Source organism: Xenia sp. Carnegie-2017, unplaced genomic scaffold (assembly GCF_021976095.1).
Source record: "Xenia sp. Carnegie-2017 unplaced genomic scaffold, XeniaSp_v1 HiC_scaffold_6, whole genome shotgun sequence".
Taxonomy (NCBI): Eukaryota; Metazoa; Cnidaria; class Anthozoa; order Malacalcyonacea; family Xeniidae; genus Xenia; species Xenia sp. Carnegie-2017.
Window position 1 is genome coordinate 19727060 of NW_025813526.1, and position 26811 is coordinate 19753870.

At 34.1% G+C, this 26811-nt stretch overlaps 7 protein-coding genes, 2 long non-coding RNA genes and 1 pseudogene across 20 annotated transcripts; 8 read left to right on the forward strand and 2 right to left on the reverse strand.

The window, feature by feature from the left end:
• Positions 1-551: 551 nt before the first annotated feature.
• LOC124456695 lies at positions 552-5332 on the forward strand. 6 transcript variants are annotated; one of them, XM_047007064.1, is made up of 15 exons: positions 552-820; positions 906-1008; positions 1224-1283; positions 1361-1426; positions 1606-1683; positions 1908-2030; positions 2142-2283; positions 2353-2454; positions 2875-2939; positions 3360-3407; positions 3587-3695; positions 3783-4329; positions 4408-4491; positions 4662-4784; positions 4896-5332. In XM_047007064.1, the coding sequence occupies exons 9-14, from the start codon at positions 2920-2922 to the stop codon at positions 4718-4720; spliced, it is 867 nt and encodes a 288-aa protein (XP_046863020.1). In that variant the 5' UTR covers positions 552-820; positions 906-1008; positions 1224-1283; positions 1361-1426; positions 1606-1683; positions 1908-2030; positions 2142-2283; positions 2353-2454; positions 2875-2919; the 3' UTR covers positions 4721-4784; positions 4896-5332. The 6 variants fall into 6 exon arrangements, with proteins under 6 accessions (XP_046863020.1, XP_046863019.1, XP_046863023.1 ...); XM_047007063.1 differs by having other exon boundaries at positions 933-1008; XM_047007067.1 differs by lacking the exon at positions 1224-1283.
• Positions 5160-6144, reverse strand: LOC124456710 (ubiquitin-like-specific protease 1A). Of its 2 annotated transcripts, XM_047007092.1 has the most exons (5): positions 6071-6144; positions 5885-5986; positions 5695-5770; positions 5546-5617; positions 5160-5466 (listed from the first exon to the last, which is right to left on the reverse strand). In XM_047007092.1, exons 1-5 carry the CDS (start codon positions 6127-6129, stop codon positions 5377-5379), a joined length of 399 nt encoding a protein of 132 aa, XP_046863048.1. In that variant the 5' UTR covers positions 6130-6144; the 3' UTR covers positions 5160-5376. The 2 variants fall into 2 exon arrangements, with proteins under 2 accessions (XP_046863048.1, XP_046863047.1); XM_047007091.1 differs by having other exon boundaries at positions 5160-5617.
• A 128-nt stretch (positions 6145-6272) lies between these two features.
• On the reverse strand, positions 6273-6940 carry LOC124457258. Its single transcript, XM_047007538.1, has 4 exons — positions 6788-6940; positions 6659-6685; positions 6472-6570; positions 6273-6375 (listed from the first exon to the last, which is right to left on the reverse strand). Exons 1-4 carry the CDS (start codon positions 6913-6915, stop codon positions 6273-6275), a joined length of 357 nt encoding a protein of 118 aa, XP_046863494.1. The 5' UTR covers positions 6916-6940.
• Positions 6941-6972: 32 nt separating this feature from the next.
• Positions 6973-10847, forward strand: LOC124457259 (eukaryotic translation initiation factor 3 subunit D-like). The gene is given in 8 exon segments (XM_047007539.1): positions 6973-7004; positions 7241-7254; positions 9339-9475; positions 9478-9521; positions 9698-9815; positions 10396-10535; positions 10629-10639; positions 10642-10847. Coding segments are annotated over 8 exon segments (702 nt in total).
• Positions 10848-10994: 147 nt separating this feature from the next.
• Positions 10995-11345, forward strand: LOC124456717. The gene is made up of 2 exons (XR_006952400.1): positions 10995-11109; positions 11202-11345. It is a non-coding gene; the product is annotated as an uncharacterized LOC124456717 (long non-coding RNA).
• Positions 11346-12197: 852 nt separating this feature from the next.
• LOC124456702 (sorting nexin-29-like) lies at positions 12198-13926 on the forward strand. 4 transcript variants are annotated; one of them, XM_047007080.1, is made up of 9 exons: positions 12198-12388; positions 12482-12566; positions 12692-12744; positions 12844-12921; positions 13008-13129; positions 13251-13329; positions 13497-13567; positions 13632-13696; positions 13819-13926. In XM_047007080.1, the coding sequence occupies exons 2-9, from the start codon at positions 12495-12497 to the stop codon at positions 13918-13920; spliced, it is 642 nt and encodes a 213-aa protein (XP_046863036.1). In that variant the 5' UTR covers positions 12198-12388; positions 12482-12494; the 3' UTR covers positions 13921-13926. The 4 variants fall into 4 exon arrangements, with proteins under 4 accessions (XP_046863036.1, XP_046863037.1, XP_046863034.1 ...); XM_047007078.1 differs by having other exon boundaries at positions 12200-12388; positions 13245-13329; XM_047007079.1 differs by having other exon boundaries at positions 12236-12388; positions 12487-12566; positions 13245-13329.
• Positions 13927-14719: 793 nt separating this feature from the next.
• LOC124456696 (sorting nexin-29-like) lies at positions 14720-19133 on the forward strand. 3 transcript variants are annotated; one of them, XR_006952396.1, is made up of 12 exons: positions 14720-14961; positions 15048-15198; positions 15312-15351; positions 15651-15714; positions 15805-15932; positions 16005-16087; positions 16159-16222; positions 16289-16328; positions 16663-16779; positions 17061-17092; positions 17932-18137; positions 18759-18853. XR_006952396.1 is itself a non-coding variant. In XM_047007069.1 (12 exons), exons 5-12 carry the CDS (start codon positions 15832-15834, stop codon positions 18832-18834), a joined length of 837 nt encoding a protein of 278 aa, XP_046863025.1. In that variant the 5' UTR covers positions 14720-14961; positions 15048-15198; positions 15312-15351; positions 15651-15714; positions 15805-15831; the 3' UTR covers positions 18835-19133. The 3 variants fall into 3 exon arrangements, 2 of the variants coding, with proteins under 2 accessions (XP_046863025.1, XP_046863026.1); XM_047007069.1 differs by having other exon boundaries at positions 16943-17092; positions 18759-19133; XM_047007070.1 differs by having other exon boundaries at positions 15048-15181; positions 16943-17092; positions 18759-19133.
• Positions 19134-21597: 2464 nt separating this feature from the next.
• LOC124456752 lies at positions 21598-23818 on the forward strand. Its single transcript, XR_006952445.1, has 2 exons — positions 21598-21678; positions 23734-23818. It is a non-coding gene; the product is annotated as an uncharacterized LOC124456752 (long non-coding RNA).
• On the forward strand, positions 22745-23506 carry LOC124456705 (annotated as a pseudogene).
• A 368-nt stretch (positions 23819-24186) lies between the features above and the next one.
• On the forward strand, positions 24187-25500 carry LOC124456713 (protein ADP-ribosylarginine hydrolase-like). Its single transcript, XM_047007094.1, has 2 exons — positions 24187-24667; positions 25471-25500. Exons 1-2 carry the CDS (start codon positions 24329-24331, stop codon positions 25477-25479), a joined length of 348 nt encoding a protein of 115 aa, XP_046863050.1. The 5' UTR covers positions 24187-24328; the 3' UTR covers positions 25480-25500.
• The last annotated feature ends 1311 nt before the right edge of the window (positions 25501-26811 follow it).

Sequence of the window (26811 nt, forward strand, 5' to 3'; positions counted from 1 at the left end):
GTGTCTGTATCCAGGATTTATCATCGGGTAAAATCATTGAGTAAAATATTGGACAGAAATTAAAGCAGACAAACGGAGGACATTATCTATGATAGCCATGTGATCATTCTCATGTAATCTTATTTTTCTAGTCATGTTAAGGCAATGACTTCAATGAGATATTCGAATAGACAATATTTTGTCGAGATTTTGATCTTATCCCGTCATTCGTGTTTAACCGAAGGAGAATGTTCTCTCTATTGTACATAGTTTCTATTTTCCTAATGAGCGGTTTGCTAATCATTATTCATCATGTTAGATTTAAGCCTAGGCCACACTATCGTCCATATCGACGAAAATTAGAACGAAAACCGCCGCAACGAAAACTTTGAACGAAAACTCGACAAAAATTTCGTTATAAAGTAAATAGTTTGAACACATTTACAAACACGAAAATTTCGTTTTCGTGCATATTAGAAGAGTTGAAGTTTTGACCTTTTTCGTCAAAGAAAACGCATACTATTGGTTAGTAATATCAGACTTTGTACTCAAACATGGCGGAGTGGCAAGAGGTGGTATGTTTCGCTGCCGGAAAATGGCATATACAACCACAAATACAACCATCCGACTGGTGCAGCTTAAAAAAGAAATTTCAGGGCTTCCATTTACTACATGTTTCAAAGTTCATGTATGAGAACAATATTTCTTCGTGTATTCATATTTTTTAGGAGTTTGCAACATCAAAGCTCGAAGCAAGGCAATCGATCAACAGGGCTCAGTCACTCAGTACTATGCTTAGTACTTTTTTAAATATCTATCGGGAAGTCTGGCTGGGAGAATGGTACTTAGACTAATTCTAGGCTAACTTTGTCAATCCAAGAACACGTGCAGTACTGGTTTTTATAAATCGGGGTATTATTTTTTAGGTACACTTGCAAAATGTATCAATTCAGGAAGAAATTCAGACGCTCAAATGACTTCTTTTACAATAACGTGGAGAGGAAAGGAAACACACAAAAAGATGATGCGGTAGGAATTTTTAAAGTGTTCTTTTTATTGTTTCTGGTTGCACAATTTCATATTAATTTATATTTATTACTACAGTTATATTAACAAAAGTATGTGTACAAATTTATTTATGCCCACAATGTTGTGTAAGGAAAAACGATTATTCTGAGCACATTTTCCAATTTCAAGTCTGGATTCTCTACATCCTTTAATCACAATGTCATATATGTTAATAGAATAGCAGTGTGTCATATGAATCTCAATTTTTTGAACAGGAAAATGAATTTGGGGATTTAGTAAGTTTACATATATTGTAAAACTATGTAGATATAAAAATACGCTATGTTTATGGGTTTTTTTCATTTATATGTAGAATGAACAAAGTGAAGATATTGCTGAAAATTATGACAAGCACCAAGAGTTAACCACCAAAACACAGGTTTTAATGTACATATTGATATTGTTTCTCATGAAAAGTCATTGGAAATGGTTATATGTAGGACTGCTTTCACTAGAAAAACTAAAAATTTTGAAGTAATTTAAAGAAGGCATGCATTATTTCAACACTTATTAAAAGTCTGTACACATTTTAAATTAAATAATGGTCTTTATTTGTAGGATTCTGAAGATATTTTTACCAAGCAATCTATCTCTATTATTACAGAGGAATCTAAACAACCATGTCAACATAGTCAAGTAGTTCTCACTTATACAGTTATACTTTATACTGTTTACCACTAGTCATGTTTTTAATGTGTTATAAATTGACAATATGCTTGTTGATTGCTTATGCATGAGACACTGTGTAGCAAAACTTTATTAACATCTCGTAGAAATGTGCTCAACAAACATAAAAATATATTACAATAGATATTTTGAAACAGTGAACATTAATAATTACTGTATACTTGCTCTTTCAGAGTCATTTGTCACCCACTGGCCACTATACTGGGTTATTGTTACAGTTTGACTTTGCATCAAATGTATCACGTCAGCAATCCTTTGTTGTTCATGATTATAATGCAAACAAAAGAACAATTATGGTGATGTCAAATTTTATTTCCATAATTTCAATGTTGGGTATATACCCAACTAAATGATATTACTCAATACTCTTTTTTGGTGCTATAACCTGCATGTATTTTTTTCTTCAGCATAATTCATTTGTATTTGTTCATTGATATCCCCACCTATTGCTTGATGGCTACGGTTGGATATTGTGCTGCTCATGTGATGCAAATAGAAAGCAATTTGTTGAAGCCCTACCTAATAATATACAATTAGATCCTCAAAAAGGTATGTAAAACAGATGTTACTGAAATGAAATTATTAAAACAGGCCAAACAACATTTTTATACTTGTCAGATATACCATATCCCAGTTGCATACACATATTAGCAAAGGAAAAATATCTGGTTGTGTATGATAGAAAGTTTGGTATTGAAGCCAAAGATTTTATTGAAAAAAGTAAGTGTTGTGTGTTACTCTTTCAGGATATAAGGTGTCTGAACAGCTTCACCAAATTTTGACTTACACTTACATACTATTTGTTTGAAGACCCTTGTCAAAGATGTGAGAACTTGTTACATATTAATCTGACATTGCATGAAGTGAATGTCTCAAATTTGTATTTGGCTTATTTTTTCAATGTAAAGTTCTTCATGTTGTATGGGAGGAAATGTCTTCATCCTTAAATATCAGTTTATTGTACATTTCAAACCCTTGTGAAGTCATCCTTCTGTGTTTTTACAAGACCCTTGTTCGACATTGTTCTTATTACATGTGGACGTTAACTAGCATAGCTTTACAAGCAAAAATATTGTTAAAACTTGTGAATGATTATTTACACAACATATTTATCTCATCCAATTTCTTTTATGAATGTAGAATCCACATCCATGATGCAGTCTGTTTTCAGTGATCATTCCTACCATGAGATGCGACCTGAAGAAGTATATTTTGTTATGTGAAAATAACTTTTTAGTACAAATACACGTATAGTTTCTCAACTTTCTAATACCCCACAATTTGTTACCATACATCCTGTGCCTAAGTTCAGGAGCTTCTATAAAGCTATTAGGGTGATAACCAACAGGGCAAATTGAATTTATTTATGACTATTGAGGTATACACATTCATACTCAAATACATACATAGCCACATACCTACAGTACATACATTAAGTAGTTTAAACTAAATGTATGATAAAAATAGTAAAGTCATATTCACCATTAGCTTTACGTGCCTGATATAAATATTAAGCACTTTCTAAGGATTTTGTGAAGTCATAATTAATCATAATTATTAATCTGCATACACATACATACACACACATAATACAACCTTAAGATAAATGATTTTACATATTTTAGGACTTGTTTAGTGCAGTGTGAGTCTGATACTGGATTGCTAGATGGAAGATAAGTATTTTTGAAGTTTATCTGTAATATATAGTATATACAGGTCTGCTAATTAGTAAATACGAGTGTTCATCTACGTATCAGAAAGCATTTTATGCATGATGGTGACTTCTCTCACTTTGTTTTTGTACACAGCTTATAGTTATAAAAATAACAACCTGTTTTCTTTTGTCCAATACTAGGTTTGAAATGCGCAATTTCATCAACAGGAGAAATGTGCGAGCTTTATTGAAGAAGTACAGTGATTCAAAGCTAAGTTGGGACGAATTTCAAGAATTAAAATCTGAAGTAAGAAGAATTTATTACCCCACGAGTACAAAATTTTGTATGACCACTCCAGAGCTCATTTTATACTATAATTTCTCGTATTTATAGATATCTTCAAAGAGGCTTAGGACTCTACTTGAATGGTTAGAGAAACAAGGATTCATCACTAGTTGTCCAAACTCGTGCAGAAGGTTATTGGCAGCATTGGCTTCTGACAAACCAGTATGCGCAATTGTGCCCCCCAAAGAAGAAGTTTTGGACCTCTTGATAAGGATGTCTGATGGAGCCAATCCAAAAGACAATCCTTCCACTGATTTAAAACTTCTTCATGAAGAAGTGCCCCTACTGTTTAACGTCATTGAGACTAGCGAAGAAATTCCAATTACTATTCAACCGCTGCTAAAGGAATTGGTACAAAAGGCGATAAGTCCGTTCGAGGTCAAGGACGGTCAGTGGCGTTTGCCACACAACTTACCTGCGGTGTCTCAAAATTCGTTCCATGGATATCTACCTTGTCTGCCAGAACTGGTTCAACGAGGGAATTATGTTCTTGACAATAGGAAGACACAGCAGGGAGATTGTGCCAAAGTCACTAGACCCAAGAAGAAGCATGGCACTTTGATCCCTGGAATATTTTGTATTCTTTGTCCCCACGGTATTTACATGATGAACAGCTCCAACGAAAATTTGTTTTACTATTGCAGTGACATTGCGCCTTCGTTTTTGTTTCCAGGTGTACGTTATGGATTCGAAATAATGAGGGATCACGAATCACGAAATATCCCATTTACCATTTTACGAACACGTTTTCCTGATGGTAAGTTACGTATGCGTGTACCTTTTATGGTGCTACAAACAGAGTATTATCAGTGAATCGGACAGATTGCGTGACGGTTTAGTCGCCTGACAGAGTTGTAACATAACAGAATGTGCAGTAACATAACCGAATGTGCCTGATGATATGCTTATGTATTTTTATTTCTTTAGCGCCAGAGTTGGTCATTTACGATAATGCCTGCAGATTGCACGAGTATTGTTTGAACTGAGATCCAGCATTTTTTAAGAAAACAAAATTTGTTGTTGATAAGTTTCATTGGAAAAATCATTCAGGTAAACTGCCATACTCTTCCTATTTTACATGAAGCGAACTTATTAATCCAAAAATGGCCGTTTTTATGTTTTCACAAAATTTGTTGATTTATAACTGTTCTTTATGTGTAGGATGCGGCGAAGGATATAACATGAAATTGTACCCCACGCTCAATATGTACAATAGCCAAGCTGCTGAACAGTGCAATTCGTGTATTAAGCCTCTTGCCTCCATGGTTTCTTACATGGAATACGATAACTTTTTTCTTTTTACAAAACTCCATATTTGGCACAGGAATATGTTACGCATTGTTAAATACAATCCTGAGAGAGAAATAGCCTACAAACACTATTTTCTCACTCTTAGTCGTGTTATTCATTAGTAACGCGTTATAGTTTCGTTTTTCGAAAAATTTAAACTTGTTTTTATGAATAGTTTTATCTGTACAAAATATTACTTCATAGTTACCCATATAGTTTCTGCAAAAGTAACAATTATATGTAACGTCGTTACTTGTAAAAAAATTATTTACATCACTTGTTATAAATATAAGAATGTTATTCATATGCACTAGCTTTAAACTTAAATTCTGCTTCATTACAAATTGCTTCGCTAAATGGCAAAGCTTCGAATCAGTTTTTTAAGGTATGGTCTTTTACTATTTACATGGATATCGACAAGTAATCCAGGACCAACTTCTCCCTATCAAAAACAACACTATCTTTATATGAACAGAGTAAACAAAGTGATTAAGAATCATGATATCTTTTCTCAACTTTACCCCCTCTGTTATTCTTCTCGCAAATTCTGTCACGAATATGCCACAGTCATAACCATTTGCTTGTTGTATCACCTGTCGTCGATAGTTAAGTTATCCCTTTGTGACAATTTAAGCGTGATCTGTTGCCATTGTAAATGATAAGTACTTACGTCGGCATATATAGGTTGGGAAATTTGAGCAATGTCTTCTGGCCATCTTTGCTCTTGCCTCACATGCTGAAAATATCTTTTTCACAAGAAAAATGATTTGTGTAGACGTGCTAGAAACATTCACTTTGTCAACATGTTAGATACATGATACACTTCATTCTTCAAGTAAATTGTTATGTACGTCATATACCTTCGTATACTGGATGCAACTTCACTTTTTTGCCACCCCATACTGCATAACACATAGAGTTTGCCTGCTCTAATATTGTATGCAATGAGCCACCAATGCAGCCTATATTTTTTAAATGAACATGGAGTTGGCTCATGTTGGCCTTTGCATCATGAAACAGTAAAAATTTAGTGCTTCCACCCTTACATGTCACATATTGGCACTAGCACACATTCATGTTTATTCATTTCTTCAGGTGTGTACATCCCCACTCTTGAAATGAAACATCCTGATAATGTCAGCGGTCTTTCTCCTCTAAAAAGTAGGAAATACAGCGATGTTTATTTACACGATTTATGAGTAGTTTGATAATGTTGAAAGTTGTGAATATTTTACCAAAATTTGCTACTTAAAATACGTACGGAGGTCCATCTATTGACAGTTTCTGTTGAAAAAAATTGCTAAATGCGAAATATTTTGCATTTCTTTTTTCTGCTAATTTACAGTAGTACCTATAAATAAGAATGTAAATGTTTTGACACATTAGCCATGCATTTAGAGTGACTTTCGTCCTTTATTTCAGCTACACCTAGATTTTTGAGTAGTACCTTAACAGGACGTCTACGATGGTGTCGCATACCCAACTGTTATCATTTAGTGTATTCAAATCTCTTTTGTAAATGCTTATACCATCGAAACAAGCAACTCTGGAATCAAAATGAAAACGTGTCAAGAATAAAAGGAGTCATTCTTATTTTCTTTATACGTGTCTAAAATATGTTTTAAAACAAAAAACTCTCATTTTCTCCATTCCAAGTTCTCCTAGAGAAAAAATAAAAAAATACAAAAATCTAAATATACGTTTGGCACAAAAGTTTAGAATCACTCAGATTTTTATTTGGCAAGAAATGTTGGGAAAAAAACCTGTAATTTAAACTTTTATGCTGCGTTGGGTGTCGAGTTTGTCGTTTTTCCCATTTTGGCTCCAAGAATGCAAACAGGTCCTTCTTTATTTTACAAAGAGTAAAAGCCACACTGCCTACTCCTTGCATAGCTTGGCAAACACACGGTAGATATATTTGAAGTGCGTATCTTTCAAGTCAACATCTATGAAAAAGTTAATTGAGCTTTTATCAGAAAGGCATGTTATATTTCTACCACATTCTTTTAAACACTTTAACACTGTTAGCATTCTCATCACTCGTTTAAACTCAAACTGACCGTGTCTCTCTAATAAAACGTTTTTACGACCATGGTTATATATGCCGAAAACTGGCATACTTTATATTTCTACCACATTCTTCTAAACACTTTAACACAGTTAGCATTCTCATCACTCGTTTAAACTCAAACTAACAAGGTCTCTCTAATATAAAGTTTTTACGACCATGGTTATATATGCCGAAAACTGGCATACTTTATATTTCTACCACATTCTTCTAAACACTTTAACACTGTTAGCATCCTCATCACTCGTTTAAACTCAAACTAACAAGGTCTCTCTAATAAAAAGTTTTTATGACCATGGTTATATATGCCGAAAACTGGCATACTTTATATTTCTACCACATTCTTCTAAACACTTTAACACTGTTAGCATTCTCATCACTCGTTTAAACTCAAACTAACAAGGTCTCTCTAATAAAAAGTTTTTACGTCCATGGTTATATATGCCGAAAACTGGCATACTTTATATTTCTACAACATTTTTCTAAACACTTTAACACTGTTAGCATTCTCATCACTCGTTTAAACTCAAACTAACAAGGTCTCTCTAATAAAAGTTTTACGACCATGGTTATATATGCCGAAAACTGGCATACTTTATATTTCTACACATTTTTCTAAACACTTTAACACTGTTAGCATTCTCATCACTCGTTTAAACTCAAACTAACAAGGTCTCTCTAATAAAAAGTTTTACGACCATGGTTATATATGCCGAAAACTGGCATACTTTATATTTCTACCACATTCTTCTAAACACTTTAACACTGTTAGCATTCTCATCACTCGTTTAAACTCAAACTAACAAGGTCTCTAATAAAAGTTTTACGACCATGGTTATATATGCCAAAAACTGGCATACTTTATATTTCTACCACATTTTTCTAAACACTTTAACACTGTTAGCATTCTCATCACTCGTTTAAACTCAAACTAACAAGGTCTCTCTAATAAAAGTTTTACGACCATGGTTATATATGCCGAAAACTGGCATACTTTATATTTCTACAACATTTTTCTAAACACTTTAACACTGTTAGCATTCTCATCACTCGTTTAAACTCAAACTAACAAGGTCTCTCTAATAAAACGTTTTTACGACCATGGTTATATATGCCGAAAACTGGCATACTTTATATTTCTACCACATTTTTCTAAACACTTTAACACTGTTAGCATTCTCATCACTCGTTTAAACTCAAACTGACCGTGTCTCTCTAATAAAACGTTTTTACGACCATGGTTATATATGCCGAAAACTGGCATACTTTATATTTCTATCACATTCTTCTAAACACTTTAACACAGTTAGCATTCTCATAACTTCCTTAAACTTAAACTGACTGTGTCTCTCTAATAAAAAGTTTTTACGACCATGGTTATATATGCCAAAAACTGGCATACTTTATATTTCTACCACATTTTTCTAAACACTTTAACACTGTTAGCATTCTCATCACTCGTTTAATCTCAAACTAAAAGGTCTCTAATAAAAGTTTTTACGACCATGGTTATATATGCCGAAAACTGGCATACTTTATATTTCTACCACATTGTTCTAAACACTTTAACACTGTTAGCATTCTCATCACTCGTTTAAACTCAAACTAACAAGGTCTCTCTAATAAAAAGTTTTTACGACCATGGTTATATATGCCGAAAACTGGCATACTTTATATTTCTACCACATTGTTCTAAACACTTTAACACTGTTAGCATTCTCATCACTCGTTTAAACTCAAACTAACAAGGTCTCTCTAATAAAAGTTTTACGACCATGGTTATATATGCCGAAAACTGGCATACTTTATATTTCTACCACATTCTTCTAAACACTTTAACACTGTTAGCATTCTCATCACTCGTTTAAACTCAAACTAACAAGGTCTCTCTAATAAAAGTTTTACGACCATGGTTATATATGCCGAAAACTGGCATACTTTATATTTCTACCACATTCTTCTAAACACTTTAACACTGTTAGCATTCTCATCACTCGTTTAAACTCAAACTGACCGTGTCTCTCTAATAAAACTTTTTCACGACCATGGTTATATATGCCGAAAACTGGCATACTTTATATTTCTACCACATTCTTCTAAACACTTTAACACAGTTAGCATTCTCATCACTTCTTTAAACTTAAACTGACCGTGTCTCTCTAATAAAACGTTTTTACGACCATGGTTATATATGCCAAAAACTGGCTTAGTTTATATTTCTACCACATTTGTGGAAACACCTATAGATGATAATGCAGAGAAAAGCATAAACTCTACAACGAACCTTGGTCTGGAAGCAACTTTTATAAACCAAAATTTCTCACAGCAAGTCTTAAAACGCTCAGAGGAAAAGGAGAAGTTTGATAAACCAAATCCTTTCATTCTGATGATAATGAAGAAGAAGAAAAGGTGGCATCCGTTGGTTACAGGTAAATTGTTCTTGTATAAATATCGTTCTTCTATTAAGAAGAAAAAGCTCGTTCTTCCATTAAGAAGAAAAATGTGATAGTGTACAAGATAATTTTGACTTTCATCCTTCGCTGTGACCTTCCCTTGCAAATGTTGTATTAATCTCAACCAGTGAAATCATTCGTCTCTTATTTAGATATCGTAAATGGAATCTTGGCAATGATATAGAAATTGTTATAAGATGTGAACATGATGCAGTATTGTCACCTGGAACTTACATCAACATAAAGGCTCTAAATGAATGGGAATCTAAGGTACATTTATGTATGTGTAGGGAGGTATTGGTGAATGTTGTCATTACGTCATGTATGTATGTGTAGGGAGGTATGGGAGAATGTTGTCATTACGTCATGTATGTATGTGTAGGGAGGTATGGGAGAATGTTGTCATTACGTCATGTATGTATGTGTAGGGAGGTATGGGAGAATGGCGTCATTACGTCATGTATGTATGTGTAGGGAGGTATGGGAGAATGTTGTCATTACATTATGTATGTATGTAGGAGGTATGGGAGAATGTTGTCATTACGTCATGTATGTATGTGTAGGAGGTATGGGAGAATGTTGTCATTACGTCATGTATGTATGTGTAGGGAGGTATGGGAGAATGGCGTCATTACGTCATGTATGTATGTGTAGGGAGGTATGGGAGAATGTTGTCATTACGTCATGTATGTATGTGTAGGGAGGTATGGGAGAATGGCGTCATTACGTCATGTATGTATGTGTAGGGAGGTATGGGAGAATGGCGTCATTACGTCATGTATGTATGTGTAGGACTGTAGGGAGGTATGGGAGAATGGCGTCATTACGTCATGTATGTATGTATGTGTAGGGAGGTATGGGAGAATGGCGTCAAAAGCTAGACAGTCAACGTGGAGCTGTCTTGGCTACTGAACTCAAGAACAATGGCTGTAAGCTGGCAAAGTGGACTGTTGCGTCTGTTTTGTCGGGCTCTGAGTACTTAAAAATTGGGTGAGTATTGCAATTTGCAATGGAAATGATAGTTTTCATATTTATTATCTTCTGCGTTGTTTTTTAGTTTAATTTTTCTTTGTTTCAATTTAGTTACGTTTCACGTAAAATTTTATGGATTCATCAAAGCATTGCATTCTGGGTACCCAGCAGTTCAAACCACGTGAACTTGCTAGTCAGATGAATCTCAGTATGGACAATGGTTGGGGAATAGTACGATGTATTATTGATTATTGTATGAATCTTGAAAAGGGGAAATATCTTATTTTGAAGGATCCTAACAAGGTAACAAAGGCATTACTGAGCTTATAGTTAACTGGATCGTTAATCTTTTTTTTTGGCAGCATTCGGATTCAGTTTAGTTTCACTCACGACAGTATTTCTTTGTTCTGGAAATGATGCATATTCATTATCCTTATTTATCATTATTTATCCATTGGGTATCCTTCTTTTGGGATGATTCGTATTTACGATATTCCCAACAACACGTTTGATTCGGAAGATGACGATGATGACGATGATGAAGAAGAAGCTGATGATGAGGATGAAGATGAACAAGAGGAGGAAATTGAGGGTATGTAAGAACAATGTTTTGATGTTTAGGGATAAGTAGGAGCATACGAAGCTCTGTTTTGTTAGTGAATCAATTCTTACTCATTTTTATAGCAAACATTTGATGATGATTTGTTGCTGAAGAATAAATTCAATTTCTATGAATTATTACAAGTACATGATTTTTTTTCTTGAATTGTGTAATTCAATATAAGCTTCAATTATTTGCTTCGAAATAAAGATATCTTGAAATGTTCACAAGCGATTGTTTTTAAATTCCATATTGAGACTTCTTAATCAAATATCTCCATAAGTTGAATGTGAATGTCTTAATGGATGATTAATAAACATTCCTCACGACTCTACTCTTACATGGACGATTTACATCTACAAACATGTAATTACCCTCAATGACGTCATGTGGTATTTGGTTTAACAGAATTTTGTTAGTTGTAATACAGCCAGGGGCGAAACTAGAACGTTAATTGGAGTGGGGGGTTAATATTCATGTATTCAGCTCTGCTCTGCTGACTTCTTTTGAAATTAACATCGCAAACAAAAGAAATCAGCAGGGCAGAGCTGAATATATTAATATATACCCCCCCCCCCAATTAACGTTCTAGTTTCGCCTCTGAATACAGCATTGACCATGAACTAACCATACAGCATTGACCATGAACTAACCATACAGCATTAACCATGAACTAACTATAAAACAATGTACTCATAGTTTAGTCTGATAAATTTTGTGATTTGTTAATATTTTATTTTTTTATTTCAGTGATGTTCAATAAGTGAAATTGGACAAAAGAATTTAAAAACCTTTTGATTTTTACATTTTATCGTCCGTTATTCAGAATTTGGAATCTCTGTTCATGGGTTTTGATATAAGAATTCGATGAAAAATTTTTTCTAGCGTTGATTTATCTCAGTAAATAACTTTAAGAAATTACTGCATGTGTCATGTTCTTCATGCATTCTTTTGCTGAGGTATTATGGTGGGCACTGGGGGTGTCATTTGCGACTCTCAGTGTGTACTCTCTCATCCCCACTCACCCCCAACGTTCTCCCTCTCTTTTTGACGTCCTTCCATTTGCCTCAAATATTTCATTTACATCATTTCCGTTGCCCATATTGGTAAATTTCCTTCATTTGTCTTCTTTTGTGAACTGCTTCAATAATACTGTCGTGTATCGTGGATATTTTTTACATGTAGAAAACACTTTGTATTTTCTCATAACTTTCTTGATGCTAGCATGGGTGGTGAAAGTTGATATGTGGTGATATCAAGCGATCATAAGGTACTCGTATATACATACTTTGTTAATGTCTAATTATTTTTAATTATTTTTCTAATTGTCCGACAAACGAAACTATTTTTTTTTATATGTTAGTTCAGTGGAGATTATGTTGAACTTGGCAAGTGTAGATATTACAAAGCAAGCAATTATTGATCGCTTGTTGGATGGAGTAAAGCAAGTTAGTTTTAAAATATTTGTACGTAGTTTAAAGTTCGAACTTGGAACTTGTAATTCCGTTTCGTCTTTTATTGTATTGATTTTACTCCAATGATTTCGTCGACTTGAACTTCGTCGTTTCTTTAGTGTCAGGTACGATTTGGTAGTACAACCGAATTGGCTTCTGAGAAGGATAGCAGGTGAACTTGATATTTCTTCGATTGTATTGTATTGTATTCATTTTATTTCATAGTATAATCCTTATTTATCATAATCTTCGTATTTATGATGAATTACAGAATCTCTTGTCTTTGTGAGCAATGGAACATTGTTCTTCGATTTGGCATTAAATCCACAAAAAAGATAAATTCTTTAAGGTATATTCATGATCCCTCTCTCAATTCAGTCAATTTAAAAGCCATTCTTAAATAATTTGTTTTCATCATTACTATGTTCATTAAAGGCAGGTGTTAATGAGATCTGAAGGTCAATCTGTGTTCTGGCTATTTATCAAGGAACATCTTAGCTCTAGTGAAATAAAGACATATAATTCTTTACATAATGTAATGACAGATGTTGGTAGAGGTTAGTCAAGTTGTTGGTTTCTAAATGATTCCAGGAATGTTTGTGGGTAAAACCTTTTGTATGCCATGAATTTGTTCTGACATTTTTCTTTCTATTTTTGATATTTATTTGACAGCTCAAGCATGGCTTAGGTCTAGTTTAAACGAGCAATCACTGGAGAAATATCTTCATAGCTTCATTGGGCATAAACAATTGCTTTTGTAAGTTTGATTTAAGTAACATTTAAGAAAGAAAGATCAATCTTGGCTTGATAAGCTATATGATTATCATAACCAATGTATAATGCGATATAGTAATGGAGTTTTCTTTTAACGGTAAGCTGTTGATGTCAGAATAATTATACGATGTGTAATTGTTTTAATTTCAGTCAGTATTATGAGGAAGATGCATTGTTATTGGATGATGAACGATCTAGTATGTTACCAATGATGGCTGCTGGTAAGAATAAACTTGTTTATATTTCTATAATGGATTTTTTATCATTCCTTGTTTCTTCTTTAAGGCTTAAGTTCAATTCTTTTTGCAATTGACATTGACAAAGCTGAGCTTAACTCTATTACTGTACAGGTATGCTGGAATGCTATTGATATTGTTTAAAAACAAATCTTTGTAAATAGAAATGGATAGTAAAAAAGAGGAAGCTATGAATATACTTTTCTTTAACTACTTGAATTTAATTTAATTTTTAGATTCCAGGAAATATCAGCCAAGCAGTTTCTCGTCCAACATCAATATGGGCTGTACCATCACCAATGTATGCGACGTCAGGAGCTCCTGGTGAAGTTTGTTAAATACAACATTTTAAGAAAATAAAGATTAGATCAGAATTTAATTTTTCTCTCTTAATCAAAAATATCCCTTTTATCCCTAATTATCCCTACCATTCATCTCATATATCGCTAATCTTATCATTCCTTAACCACACATGTCATTTATTCCTTGTAATCCCCCAACCATGCGTTCTCCTTAACCTTTATTATCCCATGTCTACATGTCTTCATTTATCCCTTAACTATACTTGTTGTTTATTCATCCCTTATCATCCCTTAACCGCGCGTCCTCATTTATTCTTTATCATACTTGAACAATGCGTAGTCATTTATCCTCACGCGTCTTTATTAATTTGTAACTTTTATCTTTCTTATGTGTTTCAGGAAAAGAAAAGAAAAAACGTAAAAAAAAGAAAGCAAACATTGCTCAAATTGAAAATGTTGAATTCAAAGAGACGGAAGAAGGATCTACTGTCAGTTCTCATGGTAGTTCTTCCACGACAACGACTGCTCACGATAGTGCCACGAGTTTTACCCGAGCGGCATACGACATATTACAACGTAATACTGATTCTCAGGTACATGCTCGTGGTAACCATGCTTTCACTAAAAGGCCTGACGATTTTCTTGAAATGCCAAAGAACTCTCAGTTGGCTTATTGTTCGAATTCTGAGAATTCAAGTCTTTCTTCCACAATGGCGAAAACCAACGTTGAGAACAAGGAGAATGAAACAGATGAACAAGTGGCTCGATTAACAAAGAAAAGCCAGGAAGTTCTGCATCTTAAAACGAGTTTAAAACTGCGAATGATTTGAAAAAATCATTCTTTGACAACATCTTTGCAATCAGGGCATTACACTGACTCATCGCTCTTGTCGGAGGAAGAAGTGTGTGAGCCTCTTGTTGATATGAACAGCGGTGTATCTCTAATTCCCGTAGTTTGCCCCGATGACGATAAAGGAGTTAGGGTCTAGCTATGTCAGATGAAAATGAGCGATTTACTGTTGCACCTGAGACGTCGCGACATTTAGTTCATTCAATAAATGATTCGCCCGTTTCAAGGTTAGAAGATACTTCATTATTTTATCGACAAGAATGTCTAACGAGTTCACCATTTTAACTGAGGTGGTAATTTATGTTGTTTTCAGTATTTACACTGATGAAGACGTCGAGAATGATGCAAGTTTAGCAATTGGAGCAACTGTTGCAGCGATATGTGCCACACGTGATGGTAGCATAGAAATTAATGATTACTCAGGATCGTCATTGGTCAGAACCATGGGTGATGGTTGTATGAATGTTAGTTAATTATGAAATGCTTTTATCTTTTTGAGGGAGGGAGGGTAGAAAGCCATGTGTAAATATCTTTGTTATATTTAGTTCGTTATATTTGGTATGTTTTCGTTCTTTAGCCATCAGAGGAATATCCATCAGGCAAAGAAATGACTTCAGGTTTGTGTGTTTTTCTATTCATGTATTTAAATGGTTTTATTTCTTATATCTTTTGAAAAATGTTTTGGAACGGAGAGGCACTTTTGCCTCAGGTTCTCAAACTATAAATGGGCTATTAGCAGGTAGAGTTAGTTTTAAATATAGAAATATTTAGTGCAATTGGATTTTACTATTTGTATCGTAGTTGCTTTGCTTGTTTGGAGACATCCGTCAAATTTCATCATGTGAACTGAATATTTGTATGTGTGAATAATTATAATTTCATGAATATCAATAAATACGTGGTTTTATTGTTGAAGAGGAATTAAAACAGGCGATTGTATCGATGATGTTAAGAAAAGATGAAGTTGAAGAACGTAACAGGTTGTATTATCGTCCTTCGTTTAATATTAACATTCCATTCGAATATACACTATTTTGCCCTGATTTTTCCTTCGATCATCTTTCCTGTAGATCATTACAACAACATTTGGAAAAGAGATGATGAAGTCAGCTTCTCTTCGTCTTCAATTAGAAGATTTAAAAAGAGATATGTCGTCGAAAAATGAAGAAAATTGCGTCGCTCTTAACGGCTTAAAAAGGTTAGGACATTGAGAACTCTGCATTTCCGTTAATCATAGATGTCTGTTGACCTGTTCGTTTTTGCTCTTTAGTGAAAATGATTTGCTCAAACACCAACTAAAGAAATACGTGGGTGCTGTTCAATCGTTGAAAAGAAATGACATTATGGAAGAAGGTTTACTATAGGGATAGTTTATCTTTAAAATAGATGTAGAAATCTAAGAGATTCGATAATCTTTCGTGTAGCTCCAGAAAATGAAAGAGTTTCTTCCATCATTCTTTCTCCGGAATCTGACGTCGACGAAGTGAGGTATTTACCGTAAATTTGTAGCAAAAGTGAATCAACGGCGTTGAATTTCGTTCCTTTTTCTTGTAGAAAGGAAGAAAACAAAGATTTTGAGCGGAAGTTGATCCAAGTAAGATTTCCATTAAACCATAATACTTTTACAAATCGAAACATTTGCCTTAAAAGGTTTTCATGTATCATATGTTCCATGAAGATGAGCCGAAATTTATTTGATAGAAAACTCTTTTATACGATGCACACGGTGACTTTAAGAAATATCTAATACAAGAAGATATTTTAACTTATGAAAACTGAGGATAAATAACTGAAATGAAATCGTGATATATGTTTAAAAAAACTCGCCACTCTGACTGGTTTCGCGTTTCTTGTTCATCCCTGGGGAATTTCATGGTGATGACGTCATGGCGTAAGTTGTGATGAAATGTTGTTTATCATGTTTAAAGGTTGCTGATATGCATGGCGAACTTATTGAACTCAATGAAAGACTACAAAAAATGTTGAACGCTCGTGAATATCAGCTAAGAATATTAAAAGAAGAGCTTGTCAATCTTAGAGGACCGGTATGTTCAATAAAGACCCGTGTGTTCATTATAGTACAATAGATGTACAATATTGATCGGTATGTACAATATGAACTGTTTGGTATGAATATGAAAAGCAGTAAATATTCTTTTGATTTTCTAAATATTTCTTAATAAAACTACGTATCTTCGTATGTTCTAGCTTCCTCAGGACAATAATCATGATGAATGTTTATATTTGACGGAGTTTGGTCCAAATTTCATGTCTGTCAATACTCGTCCTTTAATTAACATTTGGATTCCATATGTTTTTGTACAAGGAAAGTCTCCAAACATTCACCATTCTTATCAGGTACAATTTTTTCCATATATTTATCTCTAAAAAAAGTAAATAACTCTTCCGATGTGATGTTGATGGTTATCTGGACTAGTTTAGGGATAACTAGGGACTATATTTCAAGGTTTATGATCTATATTTGGTATTTTCCTCGTTTCAAATACATCACCCTTAAGAAAAGTGTTTGTGGTCATCGTATTTAAAAGATTATGCCGTAGTTTAAATTTACTGCTCAAATATTTTACTTTTCATATGTTTAGTGGTGTTGAGAAAAAATCACAAAACTACAGATTCATCCCGACAAGCCTGTTTCGTGACTTCTCACTCTTCAGGGATTTTCCTTTAATCACGAAACAGGCTTGTCGGGATGAATCTGTAATTGTGATTTTTCTCAACACCACTAAACATATTTACGCTCTGCTCTCGGGCATCGAGCACTGTTTTATACGGATTTATACTGTTTTATACTGTTATATATATACAAAGTGTATATACAATGTGCCCTCCCGGCTATCACCATATTAAAATGGTGACTCCTGCACTTGGGACACAGGATGTACAGTTACACATTGTATGGATTGTATTGTAGAGTCACCACAGTGCTAATATATATATATACATATGTATATCATCTGCTCAGTGGTCCAGTTATTATCGTCAATAAAGAATTTAACATTGTTTACTTCACAAGGTATATATCCGTATCAAAGACGATGAATGGAATGTGTACAAAAGATACTCGTATATATATGCCCTACATAAGATGGTTTTTAATAAACATCAGTATTTTAATTTTTTTAATCATATTGTTTTGCCGTAATGTACAATCCCTTCCTTTTCCTTTTTATGCACAGACAAGCAAGCAGTTTGAACCTGTTGCACAATTCACGTTTCCCGCGAAGAAAATTATTGGAAATCGTGACGTCAATTTTGTGGAAACACGTCGAAAACAATTGGAAAATTACTTGAGAAAATTGATCAATTATAGTCTGAGTGCTGTTCCAGAGTTAGGTGAAAATCCTTGCAAGAGTTCTTTGTTCAAATACTTTCCATTTTTCATGTGTGTAAACACGTGATCATGTTTGAGTGTAATTTATTGTTTAATATACAGAATATTAAACGATTTTTTAGTGTTAATGTTTGTAAGGCAGAAATAGACAGAAAAAATTGAAAGTCAAAACAAGAACAAAAAACCATCAAGCGCATGCGCTGATTGGTGTGAAGCTGTGTTTTCATTAGCTTGTGCAAACCGATCTGAGCTCAACAAATCAAATCAATCAAAGAGAATTCGCAAATCAATCATGAATACATTTTAGAGGAAAAATTAAAACGTTTGTTTTAAATTTGTGTATTTCGCATTATTGATATTTTTTTAAAAAGATATTTTTCGTGTTTGCACTGGCTTATGCAAACCTCGGAGACGTTTGTAAGAACTCTTGAGCATGTGCAACATTCTACCTTCGGTCTTGGGCTTGCACTGAGCTGCTCTCGAGTTCTCTCAAAGTTCTCCTTGGTTTGCATAAGCCCGTGCAAACACAGTAAAAATCTTTTATTTCGTAATAATACAACACAAAGAACTCAAACTTTGCCTTGTTTTAAAAAGAAAATCAAAATGCTACTACCTATTATTTCATAAATAGTTTATCAATTTTTCTCTAAACTTTCAGCAAATCTTTTACAGGCAAACTTCAACGGTATCATCTGTTTCAACGACGACAACGACAACACAAACTGTTCCTCCTACACATAAAGGTTAAAAGGTAAAACTTGTAGGATATCTGTCGAAAAAAAAGAGCATAGAAATTGTATAAGTTATATTGTATATATATAACATACGTATAGTTCAGTATATATAAATATAATATGTCTACAAATTAGAAGAATTTCCTGATGCATCAACTTCAAGGACTCTTTATTGTATGTGTTATATACAGATATTATTTGTCAGTATTTTCTACTATATAATAGTACATCATACTGGGTTTTAACAAGTTAAAACATAATATTTAACTTGAAATGAAAACAATCGTATATTAAATACATCACACGAAACCTACTATGCTATTAAATGTTGTGCTATCTCAGCACGATTTGATCAATTTACATATCCCACGTCACCCAGCTCTTGCTGGCGAATGGTTATACGACTTGACACGTGACCAATTTTAATCAACACGTCATATGACTTTTTGCCGATCTTTCACGCGCTATGTGTAAAGAGATTTCTTGCTGAAACAATCTTTATCGTAAGTATTACGTAAAATATTTCATTTGTAAGTTTCAAAGTATTACAGTGAGTAATATAACCTTTTTATTTCAAAGAAGGGTAACGCATACAGTCGTTGCTGTAAGCATTGTACAAAATTTCTAAGAATAGGATTTACTACTTCCTACATGTATGTATTGTAATATGAAGATGTCTTCAGCTAAAGACGAAACTTTATAGTTGTAAAATTATACAACCATGAATATACATACATTCTCATAATATTTTTCTATCCAGTTCATTCCTTTGATGTGTGCAAAACTAGTTGGTCAGCCTTCATTTACCATTGAAGACCTTTGTATAATTTCAATAACTGTCACTACGCCAAGCCCACAGGTGCATGGAACATTGTTAGCTACGTTTATGCAAGCACAAATGATTTTCCTCCATTGAAAATGTAATGCACTAGTGAGGTTAGCACAGTGGTTGGGTTTCGAAATTTTACAGTAGTTTAATTGCCAAACGTCGTTTTTATGTAGAATGCTAATTAAAAGAGATCAAATGTTAATGCTAATAAATACAATAAGAAAATGAGATGAAGATAACAATCTCGAGGGTTTAACAAATCATTTTTGACATCAGTGGACCTTTAGAATTTGCATGATTCAGCTGTAGTTGTTCCCCAAGGAGACTTAAATGTTTGGGATTTGCTATTTGCTGTAGCTGAAGTATACGTTTTTATTTATATTGTATTAAATTGCATTTACCGTTCTATGGGGATTAATTACTTCTAAGTGATGAATCATGCAAATTCTAAATTTCACAATGTACAATTGACGACACACCTGGTAAATGACCAATCAGAACACAACAGTTTAGGACACACCTAGTAAATGACCAATCAGAACACAACAGTTTACAACACACCTAGTCACTGACCAATCAGAATACAACACGTTTGTGAAACTTGGGCCATAGTCTAAGACTAAGAACGTGCCATTTGAACGTGAAAGTCTGCAGTTGCACTAAGAACAGTTAGCCGAAGTCGAAATTATTCCACGGTGAAATATCTCTTGGAGTGCTTTGAAAAAATGTTCAGGTAAATGTGTTGTTTCAAGTTCTTTTGCATTGAGTAAACATTGAATTGGGACACTGCATGTGATGTTCATTAATGCAAAGTGCAGTGTGGCCTTCCCATAAAGTTTCCGTCTTAGTAACTTTTGTTTCCTCTATGCTTGATTTTAGACATGGACATGCTTCTCTTAAACGACAATTAGTCATCAAATGAGATTGAGAAACAACGAACAAATGTTGGTGTTATTACCATGATGGTGGACTCTACAATTAAAGAAAGTGGTTATTGTTCACAGCGGTTGAAGAGAATCGTGGCTGTTGTCGACCAGTTCCTTGACGCTCATCTAAACATAAGAACATAGTAGTGTGAACTGACATTGGCTTCATTTGTCCTATGTAGAAACCTTCTTATCAAGAATGGACAATATACGTACTTTAATGAAATCCTCTGAACAATGATCAAGAATGAACAGCATACTTTAATGAAGTTCTCTGAAGAATTCTCAAGAATGAACAATTTACTTTAATGAAGACCTCTGAACGATGATCAAGAATGGGCAGTGTACTTTGATGAAATCCTCTGAACAATGATCAAGAATGAACAGCATACTTTAATGAAGTCCTCTGAAGAATGATCAAGAATGAACAATTTACTTCAACGAAGACCTCTGAACAATGATGAAGAATGGACAATATACTTTGATGAAATTGAAAAACACGTGACTTCTAATGTCTTAAAGACCATCTCTACAAAGAATGCAAACGCTAAACACTCTTCTGGAGCAATGCATCCATCAGCCTAACGCCTGTTTCCATGGAAAAGCCAATGTTATGACCTTTTCTAAAACATTTTCCTGGGAGTTTTCCTGCTAACATCACGAGTGGTCAATCAATCGCAATGACGGATAAAACCACGCTGCTATCAAATGCCCAAATTTCAACATTATTTAATTGAAAATTTTAGTAATAAAAACATGGAATTTCCTTAACATGAAAATAAAAAACTTAAAAATCCTAATTTTCCGACTGGCTGTCGATATTTCTGATTTAATGCCGTAGACGACATGCACAGTTGCAAGAAATGGCCAATCTTGTTTCTGTGCTTGCCGTCGTCGACATAAAAGCGGTGATGTTTGTCAGGTAGCCTGAAAATTGGATACGATGGTTTCACCATCAACGTTCTGAATTTTTTCAAAAAATTATTTTGGACCTTTTTGTGGCTGTCCTTGCTCAACGTCCGATCGTTTCATCTTCACAATTGGCATGAGATTTGTCATTCATCGTAGTCTGTCGTCGAACTGCCAAGGATTCGTCGAAAACCGTAAGTGTAATAATAATAAACCTTTTATTTAGTTAGGCCTGTTAACAGGTCAAATCTCTAATATAATTCGGGTAATAGCCACAACAAATCCTGGTGTTCAGTTTATTCCACTGTAAAGCCTGTTCTCCACTAGCCACGTATTGTAACGTATCGTAGCAAAACGTAATATGGCGCATGCGTGATTGAGCGTATTGACCATCAAATTCACAATCACGCATGCGCCATGTTACGTTTTGCTACGATACGTTACGATACGTGGCTAGAGTGGAAAGAAGCAGTGTGCAAATTAGTTCTGAAAAAACGATGTGCAATTTTTTTGACAAAAGTGTTTCTTTAGAGGCATAATCAAATCGATATTACGTTAATTATTACATAGCGCTAATTGCAAAATTAATATTTTTAAACCTGAACAAATTCATATGATTTACGACAGTGTTTTTCGTTATAACCGCTGATTTTTGCACATCGTTTGAAAAAGTGATGTGCAATTGTTCTCATTTTAGCTAAAACGATTTGCAAATTGCACATTGCACACTCTAAATTTGCACACTGGAAAGAAGGCTTAAGGCTATTTTTTAATGCAGGAATGCAAATAAATATATTTAAAGAAATTTACATCTGCATTTTCAAAAATATTCTTGATTAAGAGGTAATAAAAGTGTCCATGAATGGATATGGTTCCACTTTACAATTATCGTTATTTAACATCGGAATTATGAAAATTCCTTGAAAAACAACAATGTTGGATTTTTTAAAAATATTCTTGTGTATAGCTACATGATAGGATACATTTTGTAAAAAGTTTAATTAAGCAAGTTCAAGTCCATCTGTATCATTTATTATCCAAACGTTACCACATTTAGAACAATTCCTAAGTATTATTTTCAACAGGATCATTCTCTGATTCTTCAGATGCATTTGAGTTCTGTAGTTCAACAATCTTATTATAACAATCAACATTCAACAATGTTGTTAACTCATTTTAGAGCGCTTTCATTTTCTTACTTTACATTTCTTCAGTAAAATTTCCCAATAATCAATCACGTGCCCGCGGTGCACGCTGGTATTAGCACGTGTCTTTTTCTTCCTTCTTTCTTTTTTCGACGCCATCTTGAAGTGGTCAAGATGCCTAAACCAGTTTGTTCGAAGACTTTCACGACTCCTCGTCGTCCTTTTGAGAAAGAACGCTTGGATTAAGAATTGAAGATAATTGGCGAGTATGGGTTAAGAAATAAGCGCGAAGTATGGCGTGTTAAATACACTTTGGCTAAGATTCGCAAAGCTGCTCGAGAGTTGCTGACTCTAGAAGAAAAAGACCCGCGTCGTTTGTTCGAAGGCAACGCATTGCTACGTCGTCTTGGACGTATCGGGGTTTTGGATGAAAGCCGCATGAAGCTCGATTATGTTTTAGGCCTTCCTATGGAAGATTTCTTGAATCGACGTCTTCAAACTCTAGTTTTCAAATTGGGTCTGGCAAAATCTATCCATCATGCTAGAGTTCTTATTTTCCAGCGTCATAGAAGGTTGAATTGAAGTTTTGTTGAGTTAAAAAGCATTTTAATTGCTGGAACTCTTTTAATCATGTTGGCCAAAGGCTAGTCACATTTCAATTGTCAATTCTTTGATATCAGGGTTCGTAAACAGTTAGTCAACGTCCCTTCCGATATAGTACGTTTGGATTCGCAGAAACACATTGATTTTAGTTCTAAATCACCGTACGGTGGTGGTCGACCTTGTCGTGTAAAACATAAGAACATGAAGAAAGGAGGTCAAGGTGGATCTGATGGTGAAGATGAAGATGAGAATTAGGACTGGGGTGAGAAACTTCTGTCAATCGCAGCGTGAATATTGAGCAATCCACACTCTCATATCTTTTGGTAAATTAAACAATCCAGCGTCTTCATTTTTTTAGATTCATAGTTTTCCTCCTTTGCCCTTGCCCAAATTGGGCCATATTTTGTCAGATTTTTTCTCTCTTCATTATCACTCATACAGAGAGGGTAACCCTCTGTCCAGTTGCTTATGTTTTTAAGTTTAATTTTTATGTTCATTTAGGTCTCTCTTCATGTGAAAGCTGTCATGTGGAATATATAAATCTTACAAGACATTGTAAATCAATCAATTAATTTTGAAGCACAATACAATCTTCTGTGTTGATTTTGTTGTGTATAGTATGGGTGAAGAAAGAAATAGTCTTAATGCAATAACAAAATTAAATTTTCGTGACATATTTATAACAATGGGATGTGCCATAAAATTATAAAACCTAAGGATTTGCCAAGAGCTGAAATTTTGTAAAGTTTGTACAAATTGTTGTATGTGCAATCAAATTGTCAAAATTGGATTAAATCCGTGTCGGATAATCCACGATATAAGGAAGGAACCTTTAAATTTTAAAGAATCTTTGCTAAAACAAACATGTTAATCAGATTGAAGATCATGGAATCGGGTAAAGATTAAGGATTACAAAGTAACAGTCCCAGTCTCCCAACGCTCTCGTCTAAATCTAAACAATAGTATGAAACAATATTGAAACAAAGCAAAGAAAAGTTTTTACGTTTTTATTAGTTGACTAAGTTGAGTGAAGCTTAGTACTTTCCCCGTGTTTCAAAAAAATTCATTAAACTACGGTGAAGTAAACATATTAAAAATGGCTCTTGAAAATACGGTCCAATTATCCGAGAAATACAAAGCAGTTATGGTTCTCAGTGGAGTGGGGGATGCTCTAGGTTATAAGAATGGTTTGTGGGAATTCTGTTACAGTGGTACTCAAATTCATGAAGAACTAGAAAAACTCGGAGGACTTGATAAAATTGACATTAAAGGATGGAGGGTTAGTGACGACACTGTACTACACATTGCTACAGCAGAAGCGTTGGTTTCTGAATGGACAACAACGGAAGAGTTATTGAGCATTATGGCTACAAAGTACAAGAAGACATGTGCTGAGGATATGTGGGAAAGAGCTCCTGGGCAGACCACAACAAAGGCATGTTTCATGTTACGACCTCTTGAGGAAAAAGGTTACATTATACCATTTAATGAACGAGGTGGAGGATGTGGTGCAGCTATGAGATCCATGTGTATAGGTTTGATGTTTCCTTGTGAAGATCAAATTGAAATGTTAATTGAAATTGCTGTTTAAAGTGGAAGGATGTCTCATAATCACCCCACAGGTATTCACCTTTCATAATAAAGCAACAATTTCAGATCATGAATCAATTATCAAGTCACTAATGTCTAGTGTTTTGTCTATCAACAAGTGTTGCTTTGTATACAGTTTGCTAGGTTTTCCTGTTATCTGCATTGCTTTTCATTTTAACAAGCCTTTATAGTAATTTAGCTTTTCAATCCTATTGCTTTTCTTAGCTAAATGTTTTATCTTCAACTCTTCCTTCGATTACTTACTTGATGAAGCCATTACCATGAATGTTTCATATCCTTTTATCTAATATCAATTTATAAATGAAATAAAAGAAGGTTGACCTTAGGTTTGCATAACTTGATGCAATCCATCATTTTCTAGAACCACATCTCAAATGCCCTCATCCTTCTAACATTGCTCACTTTAAATGACCATATCTTTGATCCATCCCTTTTATCGCTTTTCCACATTTCCAAATTTCTGTCTTCTAAAACTGAATTGCCATTGCTGTTTTGCTTTTATATCTTCACTACTACAGCCATTGAATCCATGATCCATATCAAAATGCTGCTATTATGTAAATAGGGTCATCATAATGTAAGTGACCTAAAATTAGCAATCTTTAAAGATAATGATTTTAATTATAGGTTATCTAGGGGCTGTTACTGCAGCTTTATATACAGCCTATGCTATACAGAAGATGGCTCCAAAAATTGGGAGCAGGACTTTTAAGTGTTTTACCCAAAGTTTGGGAATACATTGAGAAGGTTGGTCGTGATGTAGAAGAAAACAAGAAATCTTGGGGCTAATTTAAAAATAGTTGGGAGTCATATCTTGAACTACGGGGATTAATGAATGGAACCAGTGAACCAAAGTTTCCAGTGACATATAACATACCTGAACGTGATGCTTTTTATAAATCTGTCAGTTATGCATGTTGGGGTGGGTCCAGTGGTCATGATGCACCAATGATTGCTTACGATGCTTTGATGATGGCAAAAGATTCCTGGTTTCAATTGTGCTCTTGTTCTATGTTTCATGGTGGAGATAATGACAGCACAGGAATATTGGCTGCAGCATGGTGGGGTGGTATGTATGGTATTAAAGGTGTACCCCTTGGAAGTTATAGGAACCTGGAATATGGTCATAGGCTTATGGAACTGGGTAAAAAATTACTGAATGTATCAAAGAATATGAACATCTATCAGCATAGTATTTATTTAACAAAATTCTGTCATCTCAATATACTTTAGTACTGATACTGAATGTATCAAAGAATATGAACAACTAACAGGATAGTATTTATTTCACAGAATTCTGTCATCCCAATATACTTTAGTATGTTTGTAAATCATACAATAAAAATTAATACTTGGTTATAACATAAAAGCAAATTACTTTAGAAATAAAGTCTAAAGAAGAATGTCAGATTCAGGGCATGGGCAGTTCTAAGTTCTACTTAGGATGATTCCTGGCTGTAGAGTAAGTTTATTGACTAGATATCAGTGAAACTATATATAGACAAGGACCATTACATCTTTAGGTTCATTTTACCTCACAAAATGCAAATTGCAAACGTTTTATTCACTACCAAAAATACCTTCTGAGGGAGAGGGGAGCTGACTTGGCAGGTGGAAGCCTTGATCCTACGGTCTATGTGTTAAAAATAGGCTTAACATAATTTAGAAGGCACAATTTTCTTTGAAACACGTAGCTACCAAAGTGTAACTCTATAGCTTTGTCGTAGTTTCCAGTTTCATATAAAACCATACCAAGATTGTTTAAAGACTAGCGACATCAACATGATTTGGACCTAACGATTGTTTTCGAATTTCCAGAGCTTTTCGTAAACTCTATAGCTTTGTCGTAGTTTCCAGTTTTATGTAAACCATACCAAGATTGTTTAAAGACTAGCGACATCAACATGATTTGGACCTAACGATTGTTTTCGAATTTCCAGAGCTTTTCATGATGATTTTTAGCTTTGC